This window comes from Lucilia sericata, unplaced genomic scaffold (assembly GCF_015586225.1).
Source record: "Lucilia sericata isolate MDLA Ls3-8-SP2 unplaced genomic scaffold, ASM1558622v1 Contig001297F_arrow, whole genome shotgun sequence".
Taxonomy (NCBI): Eukaryota; Metazoa; Arthropoda; class Insecta; order Diptera; family Calliphoridae; genus Lucilia; species Lucilia sericata.
Window position 1 is genome coordinate 41,974 of NW_023995245.1, and position 21,747 is coordinate 63,720.

General features: G+C 29.7%; 1 protein-coding gene across 3 annotated transcripts; it reads left to right on the forward strand.

Annotated features, from left to right (window-relative positions):
• Window positions 1-6,910: 6,910 nt before the first annotated feature.
• LOC119610875 (CCAAT/enhancer-binding protein) lies at window positions 6,911-13,026 on the forward strand. 3 transcript variants are annotated; one of them, XM_037966272.1, is made up of 2 exons: window positions 6,911-7,591; window positions 9,141-13,026. In XM_037966272.1, the coding sequence occupies exon 2, from the start codon at window positions 9,797-9,799 to the stop codon at window positions 11,138-11,140; it is 1,344 nt and encodes a 447-aa protein (XP_037822200.1). In that variant the 5' UTR covers window positions 6,911-7,591; window positions 9,141-9,796; the 3' UTR covers window positions 11,141-13,026. The 3 variants fall into 3 exon arrangements, with proteins under 3 accessions (XP_037822200.1, XP_037822202.1, XP_037822201.1); XM_037966274.1 differs by having other exon boundaries at window positions 6,915-7,066; XM_037966273.1 differs by having other exon boundaries at window positions 7,541-7,595.
• The last annotated feature ends 8,721 nt before the right edge of the window (window positions 13,027-21,747 follow it).

Sequence of the window (21,747 nt, forward strand, 5' to 3'; positions counted from 1 at the left end):
TTTATGAATTTTTTGTTTGATTTTGAATTCCATTTTTTTCTGTGTATAGACGAGACTATAGTCCGGATTGACAGTTTTCGTTATGAGGTTCTTAATCACATATTTTTGTAACTTCTGGGTTGTCTTGTAGGATCGAATATTTAGAGACAGATTTTTTTTGTTAACCAAATAATAATCGGAAATCTACATAAGGTAAATAGAAATAAAAATCTCTTCAAAAACATTTAAATTTAAAATGAAACTAAAACTCTTTAATTTTATCACAAAATTCCACTGATCACAATAACAAATGATTTGCGATCATTTAACGTTCCAACATTGACATATAAACAAAAAAAAAAAAAAAAAAACGAAAAACTCTTAAAAAATTTCTAATCAAAACTGACCTATAAAAAATGATTTAAAATATACACTAAAAATAAACACACACACACACACGCATTTACACAAACACAATAATGACGTTATCGTTATTTAAAATCAAGCAATAATAAAACGATCTAACCAAACGGAATAGTAAGTCAAGTCAGTCAGTCACTATAAAAACTCTACTTCAAACTTAAACTAAATTACAGATACATTTCCCTTTGGAGTGTTTGTGTTTGAGCGAGTGTGTATGTGTGCATTTACCTGAAAATCGAGAGTAAAAGTGATCGAACACAACAACAACAATAACCATTAAATAAACATATAAAAAGTTATAAAAACTTTTGCTTTCATTCGGCTCTGACACAAATACCCACTAAAAAAGTATACAAAAACAAAACAAGAAGAAAACGAACAAAGCTGAAGACAACGACGAAGACGTCGAAAAAAAAAAGAGTTGTAGCGAAGAATGCTTTATTTTAAGAAGTGAGAGTTTAGTTAACTCACTACAACAAATACTACTAAGTAATTTTAAATAAAATATACCAGAAGGTATTACAACAACAACATGTAATAGTTAAGCTAAACAACGAGTCCAAATGCACAATATTACGACTATTATTACAGCATAAAATAAATAATAGCTTTCGCTTAAGGAGAAAAACTTAATAGAGAACTAGAGAAGGAAGCTAAGAAGAGAAAGAGAGCTAGTCTAAGATATAAAATGAGCGGAGTATAGAAATGTAATAAAAATAGATTTATCCACAGGTTGTTGTTAACAGTGATAACAACTGAAAATTTTTGAAATTTCGGAATTTCAGAAAAAGAATTAGTTAAAATATTGAAAACTAAATAAAATCTGTAATCAAGTTCATAAAAAGTCTCTAACAGCCCAATTTTAGATCTTTTTACAAACTTTAGAGCAGCGGTTCCCACCGATTTTTACTTCGCGGACCCCTTGAAGAACTTATTTAATTTCGCGGACCCCCATACATATTTTGATATTCTATTGTTCTAAATAATTGTCCATCCGAAAATTGACCTAGTCCATTAATCCCTAGGTCTTATAAATGTAGAGATGTCATATCTATAAAATATTCCCGTACATTGAGAATATATAATATTTTAGATAGGTTTTCAATTGCATGTTTTGAAGATAGAATGACTTCTTTGTTGATATGTTTCATGATGTTTCATTTTATGATCGTGAGATCTTTCATGTTCATTTTTCTTCAAGGTAGCGAAAAGGTTTCTTTATCAAATATTGTCACATGTGCTTAAGGAGTCACGTTTCAAAAATTTGTTGCGATTGCAAAGGGTGAACTGAGTAAGTGAGCTAAGTTTTCGGGAAAATAATATAAGAAAGTTGGACTTCTTCTATGTTGTTGCGGAATGTACTGTGAATTTGGAACTTAAATTTGAATTTTAAAATACCAACGAATTATTTTACTTTATGGTTTTTGGCTACATATTTACGCGAAACGCTATGGATTTTCTGATGTTAATTTAATAATATGTATTGGTCGACAAAATCAAGTTAAAATCTGTGTATCACTTCGGATTGGAATATTTATAAAGAGATGCATAAAGAGTCACCTCTGTTTTGAAAATATATAATTTTAGTCCCTCCAAACGAGAACACTTTTGCTTACAATTTGATAAACTTAAATCTGTAATGAGCTTGTCTTTGAATTGAACTTCATACTCCGGAATACCAGTATCCCTAATTTAATTGTAAGGCAGAGTATTATTTGTCTGAAATAAAAACCATTATTTCAGTACATATACAGTAGGGATGCCAAACGGGACTGGCTTTTACAAATCCCGGGATTCGGGATTTTGAAAATTGCAATCCCGGGATCCCGGGATATTTCGGGATCCCGGGATTTTTCGGGATCCCGGGATTTTTCGGGATTTCGGGATTTTACGGGATTTCGGGATTACATAAATTTAATTATTTTATACATGAAAATCTGAAATCTTCATGTTTGTGAAGAAAATTGTTTAATCTTGTGAAAATTAATCGACAGAAGATAAATTATTTATTTTTCATAAAAAATTTGTTGAATTTTACCTTAATTCCGATGTATTTAAGCAATTTATTGATGAAAAACTAAATTTCTAAAAGAGGCTTTATATGGGAGCTAGGGTCAAATATGGGCCGATCCTCAAACATTTGGGAAGAGGCATGTAATTTTATATAAAGGTTAGTTATGCTGAATGTCATCGCGATACTAATGGTTATAAGTAAATTTTTGGACGTTTAAGATATTTTTTAATGGGGGCTAATGTCAAACGACGACTCAGAAAGCGATTCTGATTCGATCGGTATACTTTAAGGTGGGTGTAGGACCAATAGATTATAATAAATATAACGTTCAATCCTTCGAATATCAGGTTAGATCATAAATGAACCTTTTCTTTGAAACATGTTATCTACATTCAGAACAATTTAATTTACCTTTACTGTTATCACTCAGATTTATAGAAAGCATTCCAGCAAAATTAAAACGAAGTACTTCCAAAAGTATACCATTTATCACCACTTTAAAAGTAGCACTAAGTGAATTTTTTAACCTTCTGAGGAAGTGATGTTTAAAGACTTCCGAAGATTGGAAAATAATTATATTTTTTCAAAGCTGAAGATATTTTTTTGTTCTTACATTCTTGGGAGATAAAACATTTTACTTTTCGGCTTCTGTTTTATTATATGTATCTATTACCCTTTATAGTTTTAAAACTATTTAAGGCAAATTAGTTGTATTCTATAATAATACAATTTCACTTTCGAATAACTTGCAAAAAATTATCATAAAAATTACTTCTTGAGAATGACTTCAGAAGTAGTAAATTTGGAATCAAATAAAAAGGACATCCCTCCTATGACAAGCCTGTGTTAAAATCATCACTTCTTCAGTTATTTTTCAGTACTTCCATGGAGTAAATTCTACTTCTTTTTCGCTTCTTTGGAAGTTCTTTTTTTGCTGGGTTGTAAAGCAAAACATTCTAGATATCATTTAAAAATTTATTTTATATTTGACTGTGCCGAAATAAAATAAATAAATATTCCGGTATGTGATGGAATTCGAACAATTTGAAATCAATAGATTTGAAAAGGTATGATTAATTTCAATCGAGGAATGGTTTATTATTTCAAAATACTACGCAGACAACAAAATACTTTCCATTTAAGAGAATCAATTTAAAAAATATGATAATTTGTATGAAAAGCCGCAGAAATTGAATATTACACAATTTTTGTATTATTTTTGTAGATTCAAATCGATTCTATTTTAAAAATGAATCTCATTAAATAGCTGATTGGTCAATACATTAATATTAGCATCAAATTGGTTTTCAGAGGAGGTGCTTTTAGGATTTCTTGTGTTAATTTTGGTCCAAATTTATGTCTACTATAGACAAAGAATGTGTATACTTTTTGGGTCTACGACGAAATGAAAAAATAAATTTGTATGTACTATATTTGGTATCATACCACTTTAAAAAATAAAAGGTTCAAAATGTACAAGAATAGCTGTGCTGAATAAGTCAAAAATAAACAAAGATCGTAATTTTGAAGCGAATTGAATGAAATTATGGCTCAAAAAAGAATTAAAAAAAATTTTTTAGTAATAAATCCCGGGATTCATTTTGAAAAATCCCGGGATTCGGGATATCCTAATCCCGAAAAAATCCCGGGATTTATTTTGCAAATCCCGGGATTCGGGATTTTCTAATCCCGAAAAATCCCGGGATTTTCGGGATCGGGATTTCGGGATTGGCATCCCTAATATACAGGAAATAAAAATTACAAATCACGCAATACTTTACTTTATAAAAGTTATACAATAAATTTGTAGGGCCTAGCTTCTTCCTGATAAACAACCGAAAAAATAAAATTCAAAAAGTCACCAAAAAATTTGGGATTATTGCACAAAAATTGGAGATATTTGTACATACATATAAAAGAATATTGTCTATTCATGTTTTTTTCGTTCGTCTTCGCGGACCCCCTAGGATTTTACTACGGACCACTAGGGGTCCGCGGACCCCCATTTGGGAACCGTTGCTTTAGAGGAATCTAAAGTTTGATCGTTTCTGAAAAAATTAATCTTTGGAACTTTTGGAAATTCTATCCATTTCAAAAGTTTCGGTTTAGGGCAACACTTCCACCCATATTCAACATATTCCAAAGTCTCAGGTTCTCGTTCAGTCTAATGTGGCATGAGTTGAATGGCACTCAACACCGTCCTATTGAAAACACATGCCACATCTTTAGCGCTCTCTGTTGATGGCCTGGTTAACGATAACGCCACCAGAGTAAAGCTTTTGTAACGATTTACATATGAAAAAAATAAACGTCTGATATTCAGAAACAATGTTTCCTAAAAGTAGTTCCTTAGAATTTTTCAATCAGTGTTCTTGAGGTATGTAATAACTTGAATACCCTCGCTCCAAAGATATTTAGTACTTATCTCGACGAAAACATAGCTATAACAGAGACATTTTATCACCGTTTCAATGTCCTCTCAGCATGCTCTGCAACCGGCAGTAGCCGTTGGTCCAACTCGGTATTGTTGTGCTTGGAAAACTCTGTGTATCCACTCAGAATGTGTGCCATCATACTTTCTTCGAACTTATTCATTCTGAGGAGTCTTATTGTCTTTGGGGCTACGCCAGAAGGGTGTATGGGTTTTTCTCGCGCAAGTTTAACTACTTCGACTTCCATTTCCTTTAAAGCATAAACTTTCATAGACGTCTATTTTTGACTGACCTGGTACCTATTGATATAGGCCTTACCTTTCACAGTCCAATACGGTCGTAGGTTGAAATAGGCTAAAAAGTCGTTTTTGGCCTGAATTGCATGGATTTTTCAGGATTGGGAAACCCCGAATCCATTTTTTTCGAAAACCCTTCATTCATAAAATTCTTCAAAATCAAAAGATCAAAAGATTCTAAGACGTACTAGAAATGTCAGGTTGTCTGTTGAAAATACTATTGGGCCAAAAGGGGATGTAATTTTGAAATCTGAAGAGGACCTCTTAGCTAATTAGTTAGTTAGTTAGTTAGTTAGTTAGTTAGTTAGTTAGTTATGTAGTTAGTTAGTTAGTTAGTTAGTTAGTTAGTTAGTTAGTTAGTTAGTTAGTTAGTTAGTTAGTTAGTTAGTTAGTTAGTTAGTTAGTTAGTTAGTTAGTTAGTTAGTTAGTTAGTTAGTTAGTAGTTAGTTAGTTAGTTAGTTAGTTAGTTAGTTAGTTAGTTAGTAGTTAGTTAGTTAGTTAGTTAGTAGTTAGTTAGTTAGTTAGTTAGTTAGTTAGTTAGTAGTAGTTAGTTAGTTAGTTAGTTAGTTAGTTAGTTAGTTAGTTAGTTAGTTAGTTAGTTAGTAGTTAGTTAGTTAGTTAGTTAGTTAGTTAGTTAGTTAGTTAGTTAGTTAGTAGTTAGTTAGTTAGTTAGTTAGTTAGTTAGTTAGTTAGTTAGTTAGTTAGTTAGTTAGTTAGTTATTTGCTTAGTTAGTTAGTTATTTAGTTAGAGTTAGTTAGTTAGTTAGTTTAGTTAGTTAGTTAGTTAGTTATTTATTTAGTTAGTTAGTTAGTTAGTTAGTTATTAGTTAGTTAGTTAGTTAGTTAGTTCGTTAGTTAGCTTAGTTAGTTAGTTAGTTAGTTAGTTAGTTAGTTAGTAGTTCGTTAGTTAGTTACGTTTTAGTTAGTTAGTTAGTTCGTTAGTAGTTAGTTAGTTAGTTTCGTAGTTAGGTTAGTTAGTTAGTTAGTTAGGTTAGTTAGTTAGTTAGTTAGTTAGTTAGTTAGTTATTAGTTAGTTAGTTAGTTAGTTAGTAGTTAGTTAGTTAGTTAGTTAGTTAGTTAGTTAGTTAGTAGTTAGTTAGTTGTTTTGTTTGTTTGTTTAAAAAAACGCAAATACCGTGATAAAACCCGCTACTGTAGCTATCACTGTTTGTTTAAGTACTATTATTTGCTAGTACTTTTGCTAGTAATCTCTGGGGAGTGCAAGTCTTATGAGATTCACTAGAAAAAAGCGCCAAAACTAAAACTACGGTAAAAGGAAAAGAAAATACCAGAAAATAAGATAAAAAACATTTAACTAAACTGGTTTGAAAATACAGAAAAAACTATACCCAGAATACGGGCAATAAAAAATTACTTTGATATTTTTTTTGTCCATTTGTTTTTGTTTTGCCTTAACATAACGGTAAAAAAGTAGCAAGCAAACAGCTGATTTTACAAGTATTTGCTATACTGGTGTTAGTGTTATATTACAAAAAGCTCTCTGAGAGAGCTTAGCAAAAAAACAAAGAGTGCAGCAAGCACATGAAAAAGTAACAGTACTAACAAGAAGAGGAAAACACAACAAAAACGATCTTCGCGTCATTACATTAACGTTGTCTACGTCATTTTTATTTCTTTTAGGTTTTTAGTTTTGTTGGTCTTTTTCTTAGTGTGTTTTTTTTGATATTTCGGTTGTGTTTTTTTTTGCTTTTTCTTGTGTTTTTTTTTTGTTTTTGGGGACGCCTTCAAAGTTTTATTTTACACTTTAGCCAGAGCAGCCAACAAAAAAGAAGGCATAATTCATTCATACATTGATAGTCCAACATTGCGGTACAACATTACGGTTAACGAAAACATTTGCTGTAATTTAAACTTACAACAACTAAGAAATAATACAGAAGAAATAAAGTACTTTAGAAAAGGTACTACTACTTCTTTTACTACTCGTATTTTTACAACGCTCGCGTTCCAGCTTTGAGTACATACGTCGGTCGCGTCTTACGTAGAGTAGTTAATAGTTATGGGCCAAAGCTAAACGGATGCGGACGCGCACTTCTTGTAAAAAATTTGACTTAAGCAAAAAAAAAAAAAAAATCATAAAGAAGAAGAAAATTTATACGAAAAGCAACTAAAAAGACGAAAATAATATAAAATCTGTTGCATCACTTGTGAAACACTTCAGTCGTATTAAGACGTTTAAACAAAAAACAAAAATTAAATTAAAATAAATAAAAAATATAAAGAAAATTAAATAAAAATACAATTTGTTTTTATAGTGACTATTATTTAAAAAAAAAGAAAATAAATAAAAAGTTTTGATTTTATTAAAAAAAAAAATAAGATTGACGAGTTTTTTTAAATTTAAACTTTTATTTTGCTTTAATTAAGTAACGGGAAACGGAAGTTTTTTTTTAAAGCGGATATAAGGAGATTTTTTTAAAAAACAAGTGTGTATTTTTTAAAAAAATTAAATAAAATTTTAAAAAATTAAATTTTTAAAAATTTAAAAAAAACTGTGAACTTTAAAAAAAATTTATAATTTTAAATAAAAAAACTGTGAATTTGAAAAAACTGAAAAGTGTTATTTATTAAAAAAATATATAAAATTTTGAACTTTTTAAAGTTTTTATAAAAACATTAAATTTTTTTTAAAATTTTGTGAAAAAATTGAAACTTTTTATTTTAAAAAAAATTTATAAAAAATTAAAATTATTTATTAAAAAAGTTTAGAAAATATTTTTTTTATTAAAATATTGAAAAAATAATAAAGTTTTGTTTAAAAAAATTAAAAAACTTTTAAAAATTTTTATTAAAATTTAAAAAAAAAATTAAAAACTGGAAAATTTTAATAAAATCTATGAAAAATGGTGAAAGTTTTACAACAAAATTAAAAAAAATAAATAAAATTTAAATATTTCAATCAAAATTTGAAACATTTTTACAAAAAAACTTGCAAATAATCGAAAATTTTTTAAGAATTTCTAACAAATATTAAAAATTAATACAAAAACAATTTGTGAAAAGAAAATTATTTGAAAATATTTTCTAAAAATTTCAAACCGGGAATTAAGGAAATAAACTAAAAAAATTTCCAAAAACTTTTATAACAAAATATAAAAAAAAACTAAAATTTATAAAAATGTGAAAACAATTTTTTAAAAAATATCAATACCACAACATTTTTATTAAAAAGTGAACAAAATAAAAGTTTAAATTCAACAAATTTAAAAAAATAAAACGTTTTATATAAAACGTTTGTAATAAAATTCTTAAAAAGTTTTTATAAAAATACAATTTAAACAAAAAATTTAATAAAAATTCTATAAAACTATTAAAAATTTTTAAAGATTTTAATATTTTAATAAAAAACTCTTAAAAACTATAATTTAAACAAAACTCAAAACAAAAACTTAAAGAAAAATTCTTTAAACAAAAAACAAAACTTTCAATATTTTAATAAAAATTTCTCAAATACTGTAATTTAAAGAAAACTCAAACCAAAAACTTAAAGAAAAATTATTTAAAAACAAAAAATGTTAAAAAACTTTAAAAAATTATTAAAAAACTTTAAAAAATTTCAAAATTTTTAAGAAAAATTCTTAAAAACCTTTTGTTTAAACAAAAACTTTAAAATTTTTCAAAATTTTAAAGAAAAATTCTTTAAGAACTCTTAATTAAACAAAAAACCAACAAAAACTTTATAAAATGATTAAAAACCTTTAAAATTTTTCAAAATTTCAAAGAAAAATTTTTTAAAAACTCTTAATTAAACAACAAGCAAACAAAAACTTTATAAAAATCAATAAAAAGTTCAAAATTTTAAGAAAACTTGTCAAAAAACTCCTATTTATATAAAAAAATTGTTCAAACAAAAAGTGTTTTTATCCATAATAGTTTTAGATCAACAAAATCTATTTAAAATTGTTAATTTTTGTATAAATTAATAATTTTAAATAAATTTTATTATAAATATTAACAATTTTCTATAAAATTTAGCATCGTCCTAAAAAAATCAACATAAGTTATAAAAGAAAGACTTTTAATAACACAACCCAACAGCTGATTAAGCAAAAACAAGCAACAAGTGTTTGTAAACAAAACAAAAACTGTCAAGAAAACCTAAACAAAGTTAAAGCAACAAAAATAATCCCCAACAAAACAATAGCAAGGATATTGAAACAAACAAAAAAGCAACAATAACGTTAGAAAAAAAGTAAACAAACTATTTGTATACAACAACAACAACTACCACAGAAAAAAATTACCCAAATATAAAGGAAATTTCAAAACAACAACAACAACAGGATATTCACTGCACCATAACAAACCAAAACAAAAGTTTGTTTACATTTTTGTTTTTGCCTCGAGAAAACAATAACAAACAAGTAAATCTTAAAAATTTAGCATCCAGAAGTAAAAATTATAAGAAAATTATATACCAAATGATCTCTTTATGATCCTTTTATATAATATAGACTATAAATATTTCTCTTTTATTTAAAATGGTTTAAAGGAAACCATTTTCGCAAGGAAATATTACAAAAATATAAATAAAAAAAAGAAAATCTTAAATTTTTTCTTCTGCTTAGTTCAAACATTACAACAACATTAAAAACTCCGTCAAAATTTTGCCTTCATTTTCACAATTAAAAATGCTCAACATGGAATCACCACAAATGTACGATACCGTACAAACTCTAACACAATTGGATTTGAAAAAGCAGCCGCCTCCTCAACAGGCCATTATTGGTCAGATAACCCTAACGGCCATGTCCTCGCAACAGCAGCAGCAACAACAACAACAGCAACAGAATGGCCAGCAACAACAACAACAACAGCAGCAGCAACAAAATGACAATAACAATAATAATACGCAACAGCAACAACAACAGGTTAATGGTGTGGGTGTGGTAGGTGCTGTAGGTGCCGGTTTGGTGGTTAAACAACATGCCATGCATCAAATGCATCAGGCCGCTGCCATGAATAACAACAACAATAACAATTCCGTATTGAATGCAAATGTTAATAATGTCAACTTATTGCAGAAACAAATCATGCAACAGTATACCCAATCCGATTTAGATGAATTGACCGCCCAAGAGATCTCATTAGACTTGCAACATTTAATCGATGATAGTTTTCGTGATCAGGAAACTTTGGGTATATTCAGTGATATGGTTACCAGTCCGGGTGTATTGTCAGCTACTTTACCACCTAATGGCATGGTAACGGCAGCTGCCAAAGTCTTACAACAACACCAACTACAGCAACAATCATTGCGCACACAACAACATCAATACGGACGCAATCCTTTGGCCTATATGCCTCAGGCAGTGCACTCGAATGCCTCCTATAGCAACAATTCCAGTGATGAAAACTCCTCAGTGGGTTCGGATACCTCGACCATTAAAGAAGAACCCATAGATCCGGAATACCGGCGTCATTTGCAGGAGACCAATGCCGCCAATAATGCCGCAGCTGCCGCCTTTATAAGCAACGGCTCTGCCAATGGTCTCTATAATCCCTATCAGAATGCCAACGGCAATGGCAATTCCAATAATTCTTCCTCACAAAACTCCAACAATTTCAATACTCTTACCTCGGCCAATGTTTTGGCCCATCATTCTGCCGTTAATTTGCCTCATCTAGCCGCCGGTGCCCATCTGCTTAAGCATCATAACAAACAGGTGCATCAACAGCGCAAACAATCACTCAAACATGTAGACAAAGGCACCGAGGAGTATCGTCGTCGTCGTGAACGCAACAATATAGCTGTGCGCAAATCCCGGGAGAAAGCCAAGGTACGCTCGCGTGAGGTAGAGGAACGTGTTAAAAGTTTACTCAAGGAAAAAGATGCTCTTCTGCGACAACTGCAGGAAATGACCAATGAACTGCAGCTGCACAAACAGATCTACATGCAGCTCATCAATCACAATAATCCCGAAGTGAGTCGTGTCTGTCGAAGTTTTCTCAATACCAACGATCATGGTTTGTAAGTTTGTTTTCCAGCGATCATGTTGTATCAGGATGAGACTGTATATTTTTATTATTATTATTTCTTCTTCTTTTTGTTTATTGTAATATTATTCTTATTCTTTCTATTCTTCTTTTTTGTTTGTTTCTTTAATGCTATAGTTTAAATTATAGAGGGAACTGTCCTTAATCTCGTTGCAATAATTATTATTAATTTTATATTAAATAATTAAATAAATTAGTTTAAGTTTAAATACCACAAAAAAAAAAAAAGCGGGCGGGTTTTTTAATTTTTTAAAAAAATAAGTTCATTTCATTCATTTTTAATAAATTTAACAAAATTTTGTTCACATTTTATGTAAAAAAGCAGAGGCATTCCTACCTCCTTTAACAAATTGTCCTCAATAAGTTGAGCTTTTTACCAGAGAGAATAAGAAAACTTTTCATCAAGCTTTCGAAAACTTAACGTGTTAGCTTAAAAGGGAGCGATATGAGATATGAGAATAAAAAAGAAGACAATGATCCTGTTTAACAGTTGAGCTTTTTATAAGCTTTTAAAAACATTAATGTTTGGCGTAAAGAGAGAGTAACATAACGATCCTGTTTAACATAACGCGCTTCAAGAGAAAACTTTTCTCTTGAAACTTGGTCTTCTTTTAAAGTTTTCGAAAGCTAAATGTTTTAGCTTAAAAGAGAGCGATAATGAGAATAAGAAAGAAGACAATAGTCCTGTTGAACAGTTGAGCTTTTTTTAGGCTTTTAAAAGCATTAATGTTTGGCGTAAAAGAGAGAGTAACTTAACGATTGAGCTTTTTGTGAGATTTCTAAAGCATAAAGCTATGGCTTAAAAGAGAGAGAAAAATAGTGAATAAAGTTAATGATGCTGTTAAATATTTCGAACTTTTGAGCTTTTTAAAGCTTTCAAAAGCAAAAGGAGGTTAAGTTTTAGAGAGACAACGTTTGGGTTTATCATTTAAGTTTTTTTTTAAATTATAAAGATTGAGCTTAAAAATAGGGAAAATGCAAGCGAGAAGAAGATAACGACCTTATTTAATATTTAAAGTTTTTTAAGCTTTTTAAAGCATAAAAGAAAGAACGAGTTCAGAAACACTTTTCCTGTTATATTCTGCAAATAAAAGTGAATTGATTTTTAATGAAAGCTTAACAAATTATTGTTCAAAACTTATATTAGGATAAAGCTTAAAGCTGCCGGAACAGTTTAACAGAAATGTTCGCAAAATAAAGCTTTATACTTCAAGTCTTCTTATAGTGAGAGTGAAAAAGTTAAAGATCCTGTTTAATATTTCAAATTTTTGAACTTTTTAAAGCATTCAAAAGCAAAAAGTTTAAATTTTAAAGCATAATGGTTGACTTTAAAATTTTTTAATATTTAAAGCTTTTTAAGCTTTTAAAAGCATAAATGAAAGAACGAATTCAGGAGCACTTTTCCTATTATATTCTGGTTTTTAACGAAAGCTTATCAAATTATTGTTCAAAACTTAAGTAATGATAAAGCTTAAAGCTGCCCGAAAAGTTTTATAGAAATATCCGAAAAGTAAAGCTTCAAGCTTTAAATCTTCTTATAGTTAAAAAACGTTTGATCTTAAGTTTCAAAAGCTTAAAACAAACCATTAGCAGAAGCTTTATAAACTATTATAATAACTTAATTAATAATAAGCTTTCAAAGGCATATATGTTTAGTTTAAATGAACGAGCGAGATCAAAAGCTTATCAAACTATTGTTCAAAACTTAAGTAATGATAAAGCTTAAAGCTACCAAAAAAGTTCAACGGAAATGTTCGCAAAATAAAGCTTTAAGCTTCAAGTCTTCTTATACATTGTTAAAAGTAATCAAAAGTTTAAAACAAACTAAGGGAAAGAGGACGCTTAGCGGAAGCTTAATAGACTGTAATAATAGCTCAATTAATAATAAACTTAAAGCTACGAATATGTTAAAATACATAATGGAGACAAAGCTTTAGGCATAAAGCTTCTCTTCATGCTTTCTTACAGATAAAAACAGAGGAAAATTCAAGGCAAAGATTTATAATAAAGCTTAAAGTTGCCAAAAAGTTTTATTAAAGCCTCCTTAAAACAAAGCTTTCAACTTGAACTTTCTCTTGAATCTTTCTTATACAAGAAACCAAGGTGGAATACAAGACAAATCAAGTAAAATCGATCCTTTTTTGTTTTCCTTTATCTTTGAACTCAATAGCTTAAAGCTGTCAAAAAGTTTTAATTAAAATCTCTCTAAAACAAAGCTTTTAGCTTTGTTATAGTTGTTCCTTTCTTTTACAAACTTTCTTTTAAGTTAAAAAGCTTTCGTTTATATTCTATTGTTCGTTGGTTTTTCAAGTCCGTAATTTCTCACCTGAATAGAGAAAATCAAACCAAATAGAAAGCTCATTTTTATACTCTCTGCCCATAACTGGTTTATTAAACAAATCCCACTTTTTATAACCTCACTTTTGTCTAAACAATTTCCGTTACTGTACTTAAAACCTCAAATCATTTGTACATTTTTCTTAAACAAAAATATATATATTTTTTTTAGTTTTTAAGTTTTAAATAAATTTAAATATCATATTTTGTATTTAATATTTATAACAACAAAAACAATTAATTTTATATTATATAAATTATATAGAAAATTATTAATTAATGTAAGATAAGCCAAAGAAAAAAAAAAATAAAACAACAACAATTTACATATTTACAAGAAAAACTTATAAATATTTATATTCAAAAAAATATAATAAAAAAAGAAAACAAAACATTTTTTAGCAAATTACTTATAAAATAATTAAAATTTAAAAAAAAAAAAATGTTTAAAATTTTCTAAAAGCATAAAACTAAATTTATTAAAAAACATATATTTTTGAGATATTAAAACAAAATTTTTTTCGAACTAATATGAAAATTAAAAAAAAAAACAAAATTTTTTATGCAAACTATAACTATTTATTTAAAATACAATTTTAAACAAAATTTTGCAATACAATTAAATTTAAAAAAAAAATTATTTAAAACAAAACTATTATACAAACATTTTTTTAATAAAATACACCAATAAATGCTTAAAAATGGAGGGAAAAAATTTTAAAGTTTTGGAAGTTTCTTTTTCTTAAACAAACTTTTTGGCACAATTTTCAATTTTTCAAATTTTCTTTTTTCAAATTTTAGTTTAGGTTCGATTAGATTAAAATTAAAGAAAATGGCATCAATCACCAATCGTTGTGGGACTGACTTTCTCTATGTTAAATGTTAGGGTCTTAACGTCCATCAGATTTTCATTGAATGTCAATCAGACAATAGACTGTTCTACAGGTCAGACTATAGACTGTTCTACATGCCAAACTATATACTGTTCTACTGACCGGATTATAGACTATTCTATGGTCCAGACTATAGACTGTTCTACAGTCCAGACTATAGACTCTTCTATAGTCCATACTATAGACCAACGGTTCCCAAATGGGGGTCCGCGGACCCCTAGTGGTCCGTAGTAAAATCCTAGGGGGTCCGCGAAGACGAACGAAAAAAACCATGAATAAACAATATTCTGCTTTTATATGTATGTACAAATATATCCAATTTTTGTGCAATAATCCCAAATTTTTTGGTGACTTTTTGAATTTTATTTTTTCGGTTGTTTATCAGGAAGAAGCTAGGCCCTACAAATTTATTGTATAACTTTTATAAAGTAAAGTACTGCGTGATTTGTAATTTTTATTTCCTGTATATGTACTGAAATAATGGTTTTTATTTCAGACAAATAATACTCTGCCTTACAATTAAATTAGGGATACTGGTATTCCGGAGTATGAAGTTCAATTCAAATACAAGCTTATTACAGATTTAAGTTTATCAAATTGTAAGCAAAAGTGTTCTCGTTTGAAAGGACAACAATTATATATTTCCAAAACAGAGGTGACTCTTTATGCATCTCTTTATAAATATTACAATCCGACGTGATACACAGATTTTAACTTGATTTTGTCGACCAATACATATTATTAAATTAACATCAGAAAATCCATAGCGTTTCGCGTAAATATGTAGCCAAAAACCATGAAGTAAAATAATTCGTTGGTATTTTAAAATTCAAATTTAAGTTCCAAATTCACACTACTTATATAACGCATTCCGCAACAACATAGAAGAAGTCCAACTTTCTTATATTATTTTCCCGAAAACTTAGCTCACTTACTCAGTTCACCCTTTGCAATCGCAACAAATTTTTGAAACGTGACTCCTTAAGCACATGTGACAATATTTGATAAAGAAACCTTTTCGCTACCTTGAAGAAAAATGAACATGAAAGATCTCACGATCATAAAATTAAACATCATGTTAACATATCAACAAAGAAGTCATTCTATCTTCAAAACATGCAATTGAAAACCTATCTGAAATATTATATATTCTCAATGTACGGGAAAAAAAATATGTATGGGGGTCCGCGAAATTAAATAAGCTCTTCAAGAGGTCCGCGAAGTAAAAATCTGTGGGAACCGCTGCTATAGACTCTTCTATAGTCCAGACTATAGACTCTTCTATAATCCAGACTATAGACTCTTTATAGTACAGACTATAGACTGTTCTATAGTCCCGACTATAGACTCTTTATAGTACAGACTATAGACTGTTCTATAGTCCCGACTATAGACTGTTCTATAGTCCCGACTATAGACTATTCTATAGTCCCGGCTATAGACTATTCTATGGTCTAGACTATAGACTATTCTATAGTCCAGACTATAGACTATTCTATAGTCCAGACTATAGACTATTCTATAGCCCAGGCTATAGACTATTCTATAGCCCAGGCTATAGACTATTCTATAGTCCAGACCATAGACTGTTCTATAGTTAAGACTATAGACTGTTCTATAGTCCAGACTATACACTGTGCTATACCCAGACTATAGCCTGTTCTATAGTACAGACTATAGACTATTCTATAGTCCAGACTTTGGACTATTCTATAGTCCAGACTTTAGACTATTCTATAGTCCAGACTATAGACTTTTCTATAGTCCAGACTATAGACTATTCTATAATCCAGACTATAGACTGTTCAATAGTCAAGATAATAGACTATTCTATAGTCTAGACTATTCTATAGTTCAGACTATAGACTATTCTATAGTCCAGACTATAGACTATTCTATAGGCCAGACTATAGACTATTCTATAGGCCAGACTATAGACTATTCTATAGGCCAGACTATAGACTATTCTATAGGCCAGACTATAGACTATTCTATAGGCCAGACTATAGACTATTCTATAGGCCAGACTATAGACTATTCTATAGGCCAGACTATAGACTATTCTATAGGCCAGACTATAGACTATTCTATAGGCCAGACTATAGACTATTCTATAGGCCAGACTTTAGACTATTCTATAGTCCAGACTTTAGACTATTCTATAGTCCAGACTATAGACTTTTCTATAGTCCAGACTATAGACTATTCTATAATCCAGACTATAGACTGTTCAATAGTCAAGATAATAGACTATTCTATAGTCTAGACTATTCTATAGTTCAGACTATAGACTATTCTATAGTCCAGACTATAGACTATTCTATAGGCCAGACTATAGACTATTCTATAGGCTAGACTATAGACTATTCTATAGGCCAGACTATAGACTATTCTATAGGCCAGACTATAGACTATTCTATAGGCCAGACTATAGACTATTCTATAGTCCAAACTATAGACTATTCTATAGCCCAGGCTATAGACTATTCTATAGCCCAGGCTATAGACTATTCTATAGTCCAGACCATAGACTGTTCTATAGTACAGACTATAGACTATTCTATAGTCCAGACTTTAGACTATTCTATAGTCCAGACTTTAGACTATTCTATAGTCCAGAATATAGACTTTTCTATAGTCCAGACTATAGACTATTCTATAATCCAGACTATAGACTGTTCAATAGTCAAGATAATAGACTATTCTATAGTCTAGACTATTCTATAATCTAGACTATTCTATAGTCAGACTATTCTATAGTTCAGACTATAGACTATTCTATAGTCCAGACTATAGACTATTCTATAGGCCAGACTATAGACTATTCTATAGGCCAGACTATAGACTATTCTATAGGCCAGACTATAGACTATTCTATAGGCCAGACTATAGACTATTCTATAGGCCAGACTATAGACTATTCTATAGGCCAGACTATAGACTATTCTATAGGCCAGACTATAGACTATTCTATAGGCCAGACTATAGACTATTCTATAGGCCAGACTACAGACTATTCTATAGGCCAGACTACAGACTATTCTATAGGCCAGACTATAGACTATTCTATAGGCCAGACTATAGACTATTCTATAGGCCAGACTATAGACTATTCTATAGGCCAGACTATAGACTATTCTATAGGCCAGACTATAGACTATTCTATAGGCCAGACTATAGACTATTCTATAGGCCAGACTATAGACTATTCTATAGGCCAGACTATAGACTATTCTATAGGCCAGACTATAGACTATTCTATAGGCCAGACTATAGACTATTCTATAGGCCAGACTATAGACTATTCTATAGGCCAGACTATAGACTATTCTATAGGCCAGACTATAGACTATTCTATAGGCCATAGTATAGACTATTCTATAGGCCAGATTATAGACTATTCTATAGTCCAGATTATAGACTATAGACAATTCTATAGTCGAGACTATAGACTATTCTGTAGTCCAGCCTATAGACTATTCTGTAGTCCAGCCTATAGACTATTCTATGGACCAGACTATAGACTATCCTATAGTCCAGACTATAGACTATTCTGTAGTCCAGCCTATAGACTATTCTGTAGTCCAGCCAATAGACTATTCTATGGACCAGACTATAGACTATCCTATAGTCCAGACTATAGACTATTCTATAGACCAGACTATAGACTATTCTATAGTCCAGACTATAGACTGTTCTATAGACCAGATTATAGACTATTCTATAGGTCCAGACTTTAGACTATTCTATGGTCCAGACTATAGACTGTTATATAGTCAATACGGTGGACTGTTCTATAGTAGATACAATAGACTGTTGTGTTGTCTAGACTATAAACTGTTCCATAGTCCAGACTATATACTGCTGCATAGTCCAGACTGTTCTACAGTCTATAACATAGACTGTTCTATAGGCCAGATTATAGTCAGTCCTATAGGCCATACTTTAGACTGTTCTATTTTCAGACTGTTCTATACTATGAACTATTCTATAGTTCACTGTTCTATAGTCCAGACTGTAGACTGTTCTATAGTCCAGACTATAGACTGTTCTATAGTTCAGACTATAGACTATTCTATAGTTCAGGCTATTGACGGTGCTATAGGTCAGACTATAGACTGTTCTATAGATCAGACTATAGTCTGTTCTATAGGCCATACTATAGACTGATCCATAGTCCAGACTACAAACTATTCTATATTTCAGACTGTACACTGTTCTATAGTTCAGACTGTAGACTTTTCTATAGTTCAGACTATAGACTATTCTATAGTTCAGACTACAGACTATTCTATAGTTCAGACTATAGACTATTCTGTAGTTCAGACTATAGACTATTCTATAGTTCAGGATATAGACTGTTCTATAGTCAAGACTATTCTATAGTCAAGAGTTTAGACTGTTCTATAGTCCATACAATAGACTGTTCTATAGTTGAGATTAGTGACTGTTTTAGAGTCCAGACTATAGACTGTTCTATAGTTCAGACTATAGAATATAGAATGTTCTAAAAGACAGATTATTGACTGTGCTATAGGACAGACTATCGACTGTGATATTGGTCAGGCTACAGACCGTTCTTTAGGTCAGACAATAGTCTGTTATATTGGTCATACTATGTGTTCTATAGTGCAGACTATAGAGTGTTCTATAGTCCAGACTATAGACTGTTCTATAGTCCAGACTATAAAGTGTTCTACAGTCCAGACTATGAAGTGTTTTATAGTCCAGACTATAGAGTGTTCTATAGTCCAGACTATAGACTGTTCTATAGTCTAGACTATAGACCGTTCTATAGTCCAGACTATAGACAGATGTATAGCCCTGCTGTATATGCCCTGCTGTATAGTCCAGACTATAGACTATTCTATAGCTCAGACTATAGGCAGTTCTGTAGACCAGACTATAGACTGTTCTATATATCAGACTTTAGACTATTCTATAGACCAGACAGTAGATTGTTCAGTAGTCCAGACTATAGACAGTTTTATAGTCCAACTGTTGTTCCATATTATTGATTTCTTGTAATGGTTCATTGAATGGTAAACAATGTTATTGAATTGTAGTGATGGTTTGTGGAATAGTCTTATTAAAAAAACGTATTAGAATTTAATTAATAAAGTGTTTTATTACTGTCCTATGGTGAAGCATTTAACGGACTTTTAGTAATGGTTCGCGGAATATTCGTGATAAATTATAAATTTATGTTTATTATACTTTTTCTTTTGCAATCTTTCAAATTAATAAACGGTTCTATTCCCTTCAATTTAAAAGCGACATTTTTATGTATTTTGTTTTAAAAATTTGTAAATAAAATATATTTTTTTAAATTAACATTTAATTTAAAATTTAATTTCATGTAAAATTGAATTTTAGTCAAAAAACATGTTTTGTTCTTAAAAGAAAACCAAATGCAGACAAGAATTATCAACAAATTTATTAAAAACAATTCCTTTATTTTTATAAACAAATACAATATAAATAATAATAAATACAATAAAAATGCTTTTGCTTTTTCTTCACTATTTTATTGTTAAACTTTTTAGATTTTTATTTATTTAAACAAATTCTTGTTTTTAGTAGAATTTTGTCATTTAGTCTTTATTTACTTAAATGTATGAATTTAATTAATTAATTTTTTTTTTTAATAAATAATAGAAAAACTATTTTTATTTTTCAAAAAAAAAAAAAAAAAAAAAAAAAAAATCAAAAAACAAACATTCGATTCGAAAATTATTTAGGCATATCACTGAGTGGGTTGTAAGACCTTTTGATTTATAATCGAAAATAATTTTATATATATATTTTTATTAACTCCCAGTTTTCACGTATTTTCTGGCCTGTGATATGCCTACTTATTTTTGACAATTTTCATTTGCAATTCAAGTTTTTAAAATTTAACAATTTTTAACAAAATTTTATTTTTATTTATTTAGCCAAATTAATTAAACATAATTATTATAATTTTTATTTATTCTTTTTTCTTTCTATCTTTATCTTTAATCTTTAATTTATGTGGTAAACTGTTGTCTTTTTGTATGCGCTATTTATGTACACTGCAATTTTATTATTATAAAACAAAAAAACAAATACATAAAAAATATATATTAAAAAAAATATAAACAAATCAGCAAATTTATTTAAATAAAATATACAGAAAATATTTAAGTGGATTTTTTGTTTATTAAGGAACTTTTAAATAAGAAAAAACAAACTTTCTAAATAATTATTTTGGGGGAAATTAACAATGAAAGTGATCAGTTAAGAACTGTAATGACTACTCTATAGTTTGGACTATTGACTGCTCTATAGTCTGGACTATAGACTACTCTATAGAATGGCCTGGACTACAGAATACTCTATAGCCTGGACTATAGACTACTCTATAGCCTGGATTATAGACTACTCTATAATAGTCAGGACTATAGGCTACTCCATAGACCGGACTATAGACTATTCTATAGTCTGGACTATAAACTACTCTATAGTCTGGACTATAGACTACTCTACAGTCTGGACTATAGACTACTCTACAGTCTGGACTATAGACTAGTCTACAGTCTAGACTATGGACTACATTATAGTCTAGACTATAGACTACTCATTAATTTTGACTATAGACTAATCTATAGCCTTGACCATAGAATACTATAGTCTGGACTATAAAGTGTTCTATAGACCAGACTATAGACTACTCTAAAATCTGGACTATAGACTACTCTATAGTCTGGACTATAGACTACTCTATAGTCTGGACTATAGACTACTCTATAGACTGGATTACAGACTACTCTATAGTCTGGACTATAGACTACTCTATAGTCTGGACTATAGACTACTCTATAGTCTGGACTATAGACTACTCTATAGCCTGGACTATAGACTACTCTATAGCCTGGACTATAGACTACTCTATAGTCTGGACTATAGACTACTCTATAGTCTGGACTATAGACTACTCTATAGTCTGGACTATTGACTACTCTATAGTCTGGACTATAGACTACTCTATAGTCTGGACTATAGACTACTCTATAGTCTGGACTATAGACTACTCTCTAGTCTAGACTATAGACTATTCTATAGTCTGGACTGTATAGACTACTCCATAGTCTGGACTACTCTATAGTCTGGACTATAGACTACTCTATAGTCTGGACTATAAACTACTCTATAGTCTGGACTATAGACTACTCTATAGTCTGGACTATAGACTACTCTATAGTCTGGACTATAGACTACTCTATAGGCTGGACTATAGACTGCTCTATAGTCTGGACTATAGACTACTCTATAGTCTGGACTATAGACTACTCTATAGTCTGTACTATAGACTACTCTATAGTCTGTACTAT

Excerpts from the sequence above, each read along its gene's own strand:
- LOC119610875 (XM_037966272.1), top strand. The coding sequence starts at position 9,797 with ATGCTCAACATGGAATCACCACAAATGTACGATACCGTACAAACTCTA.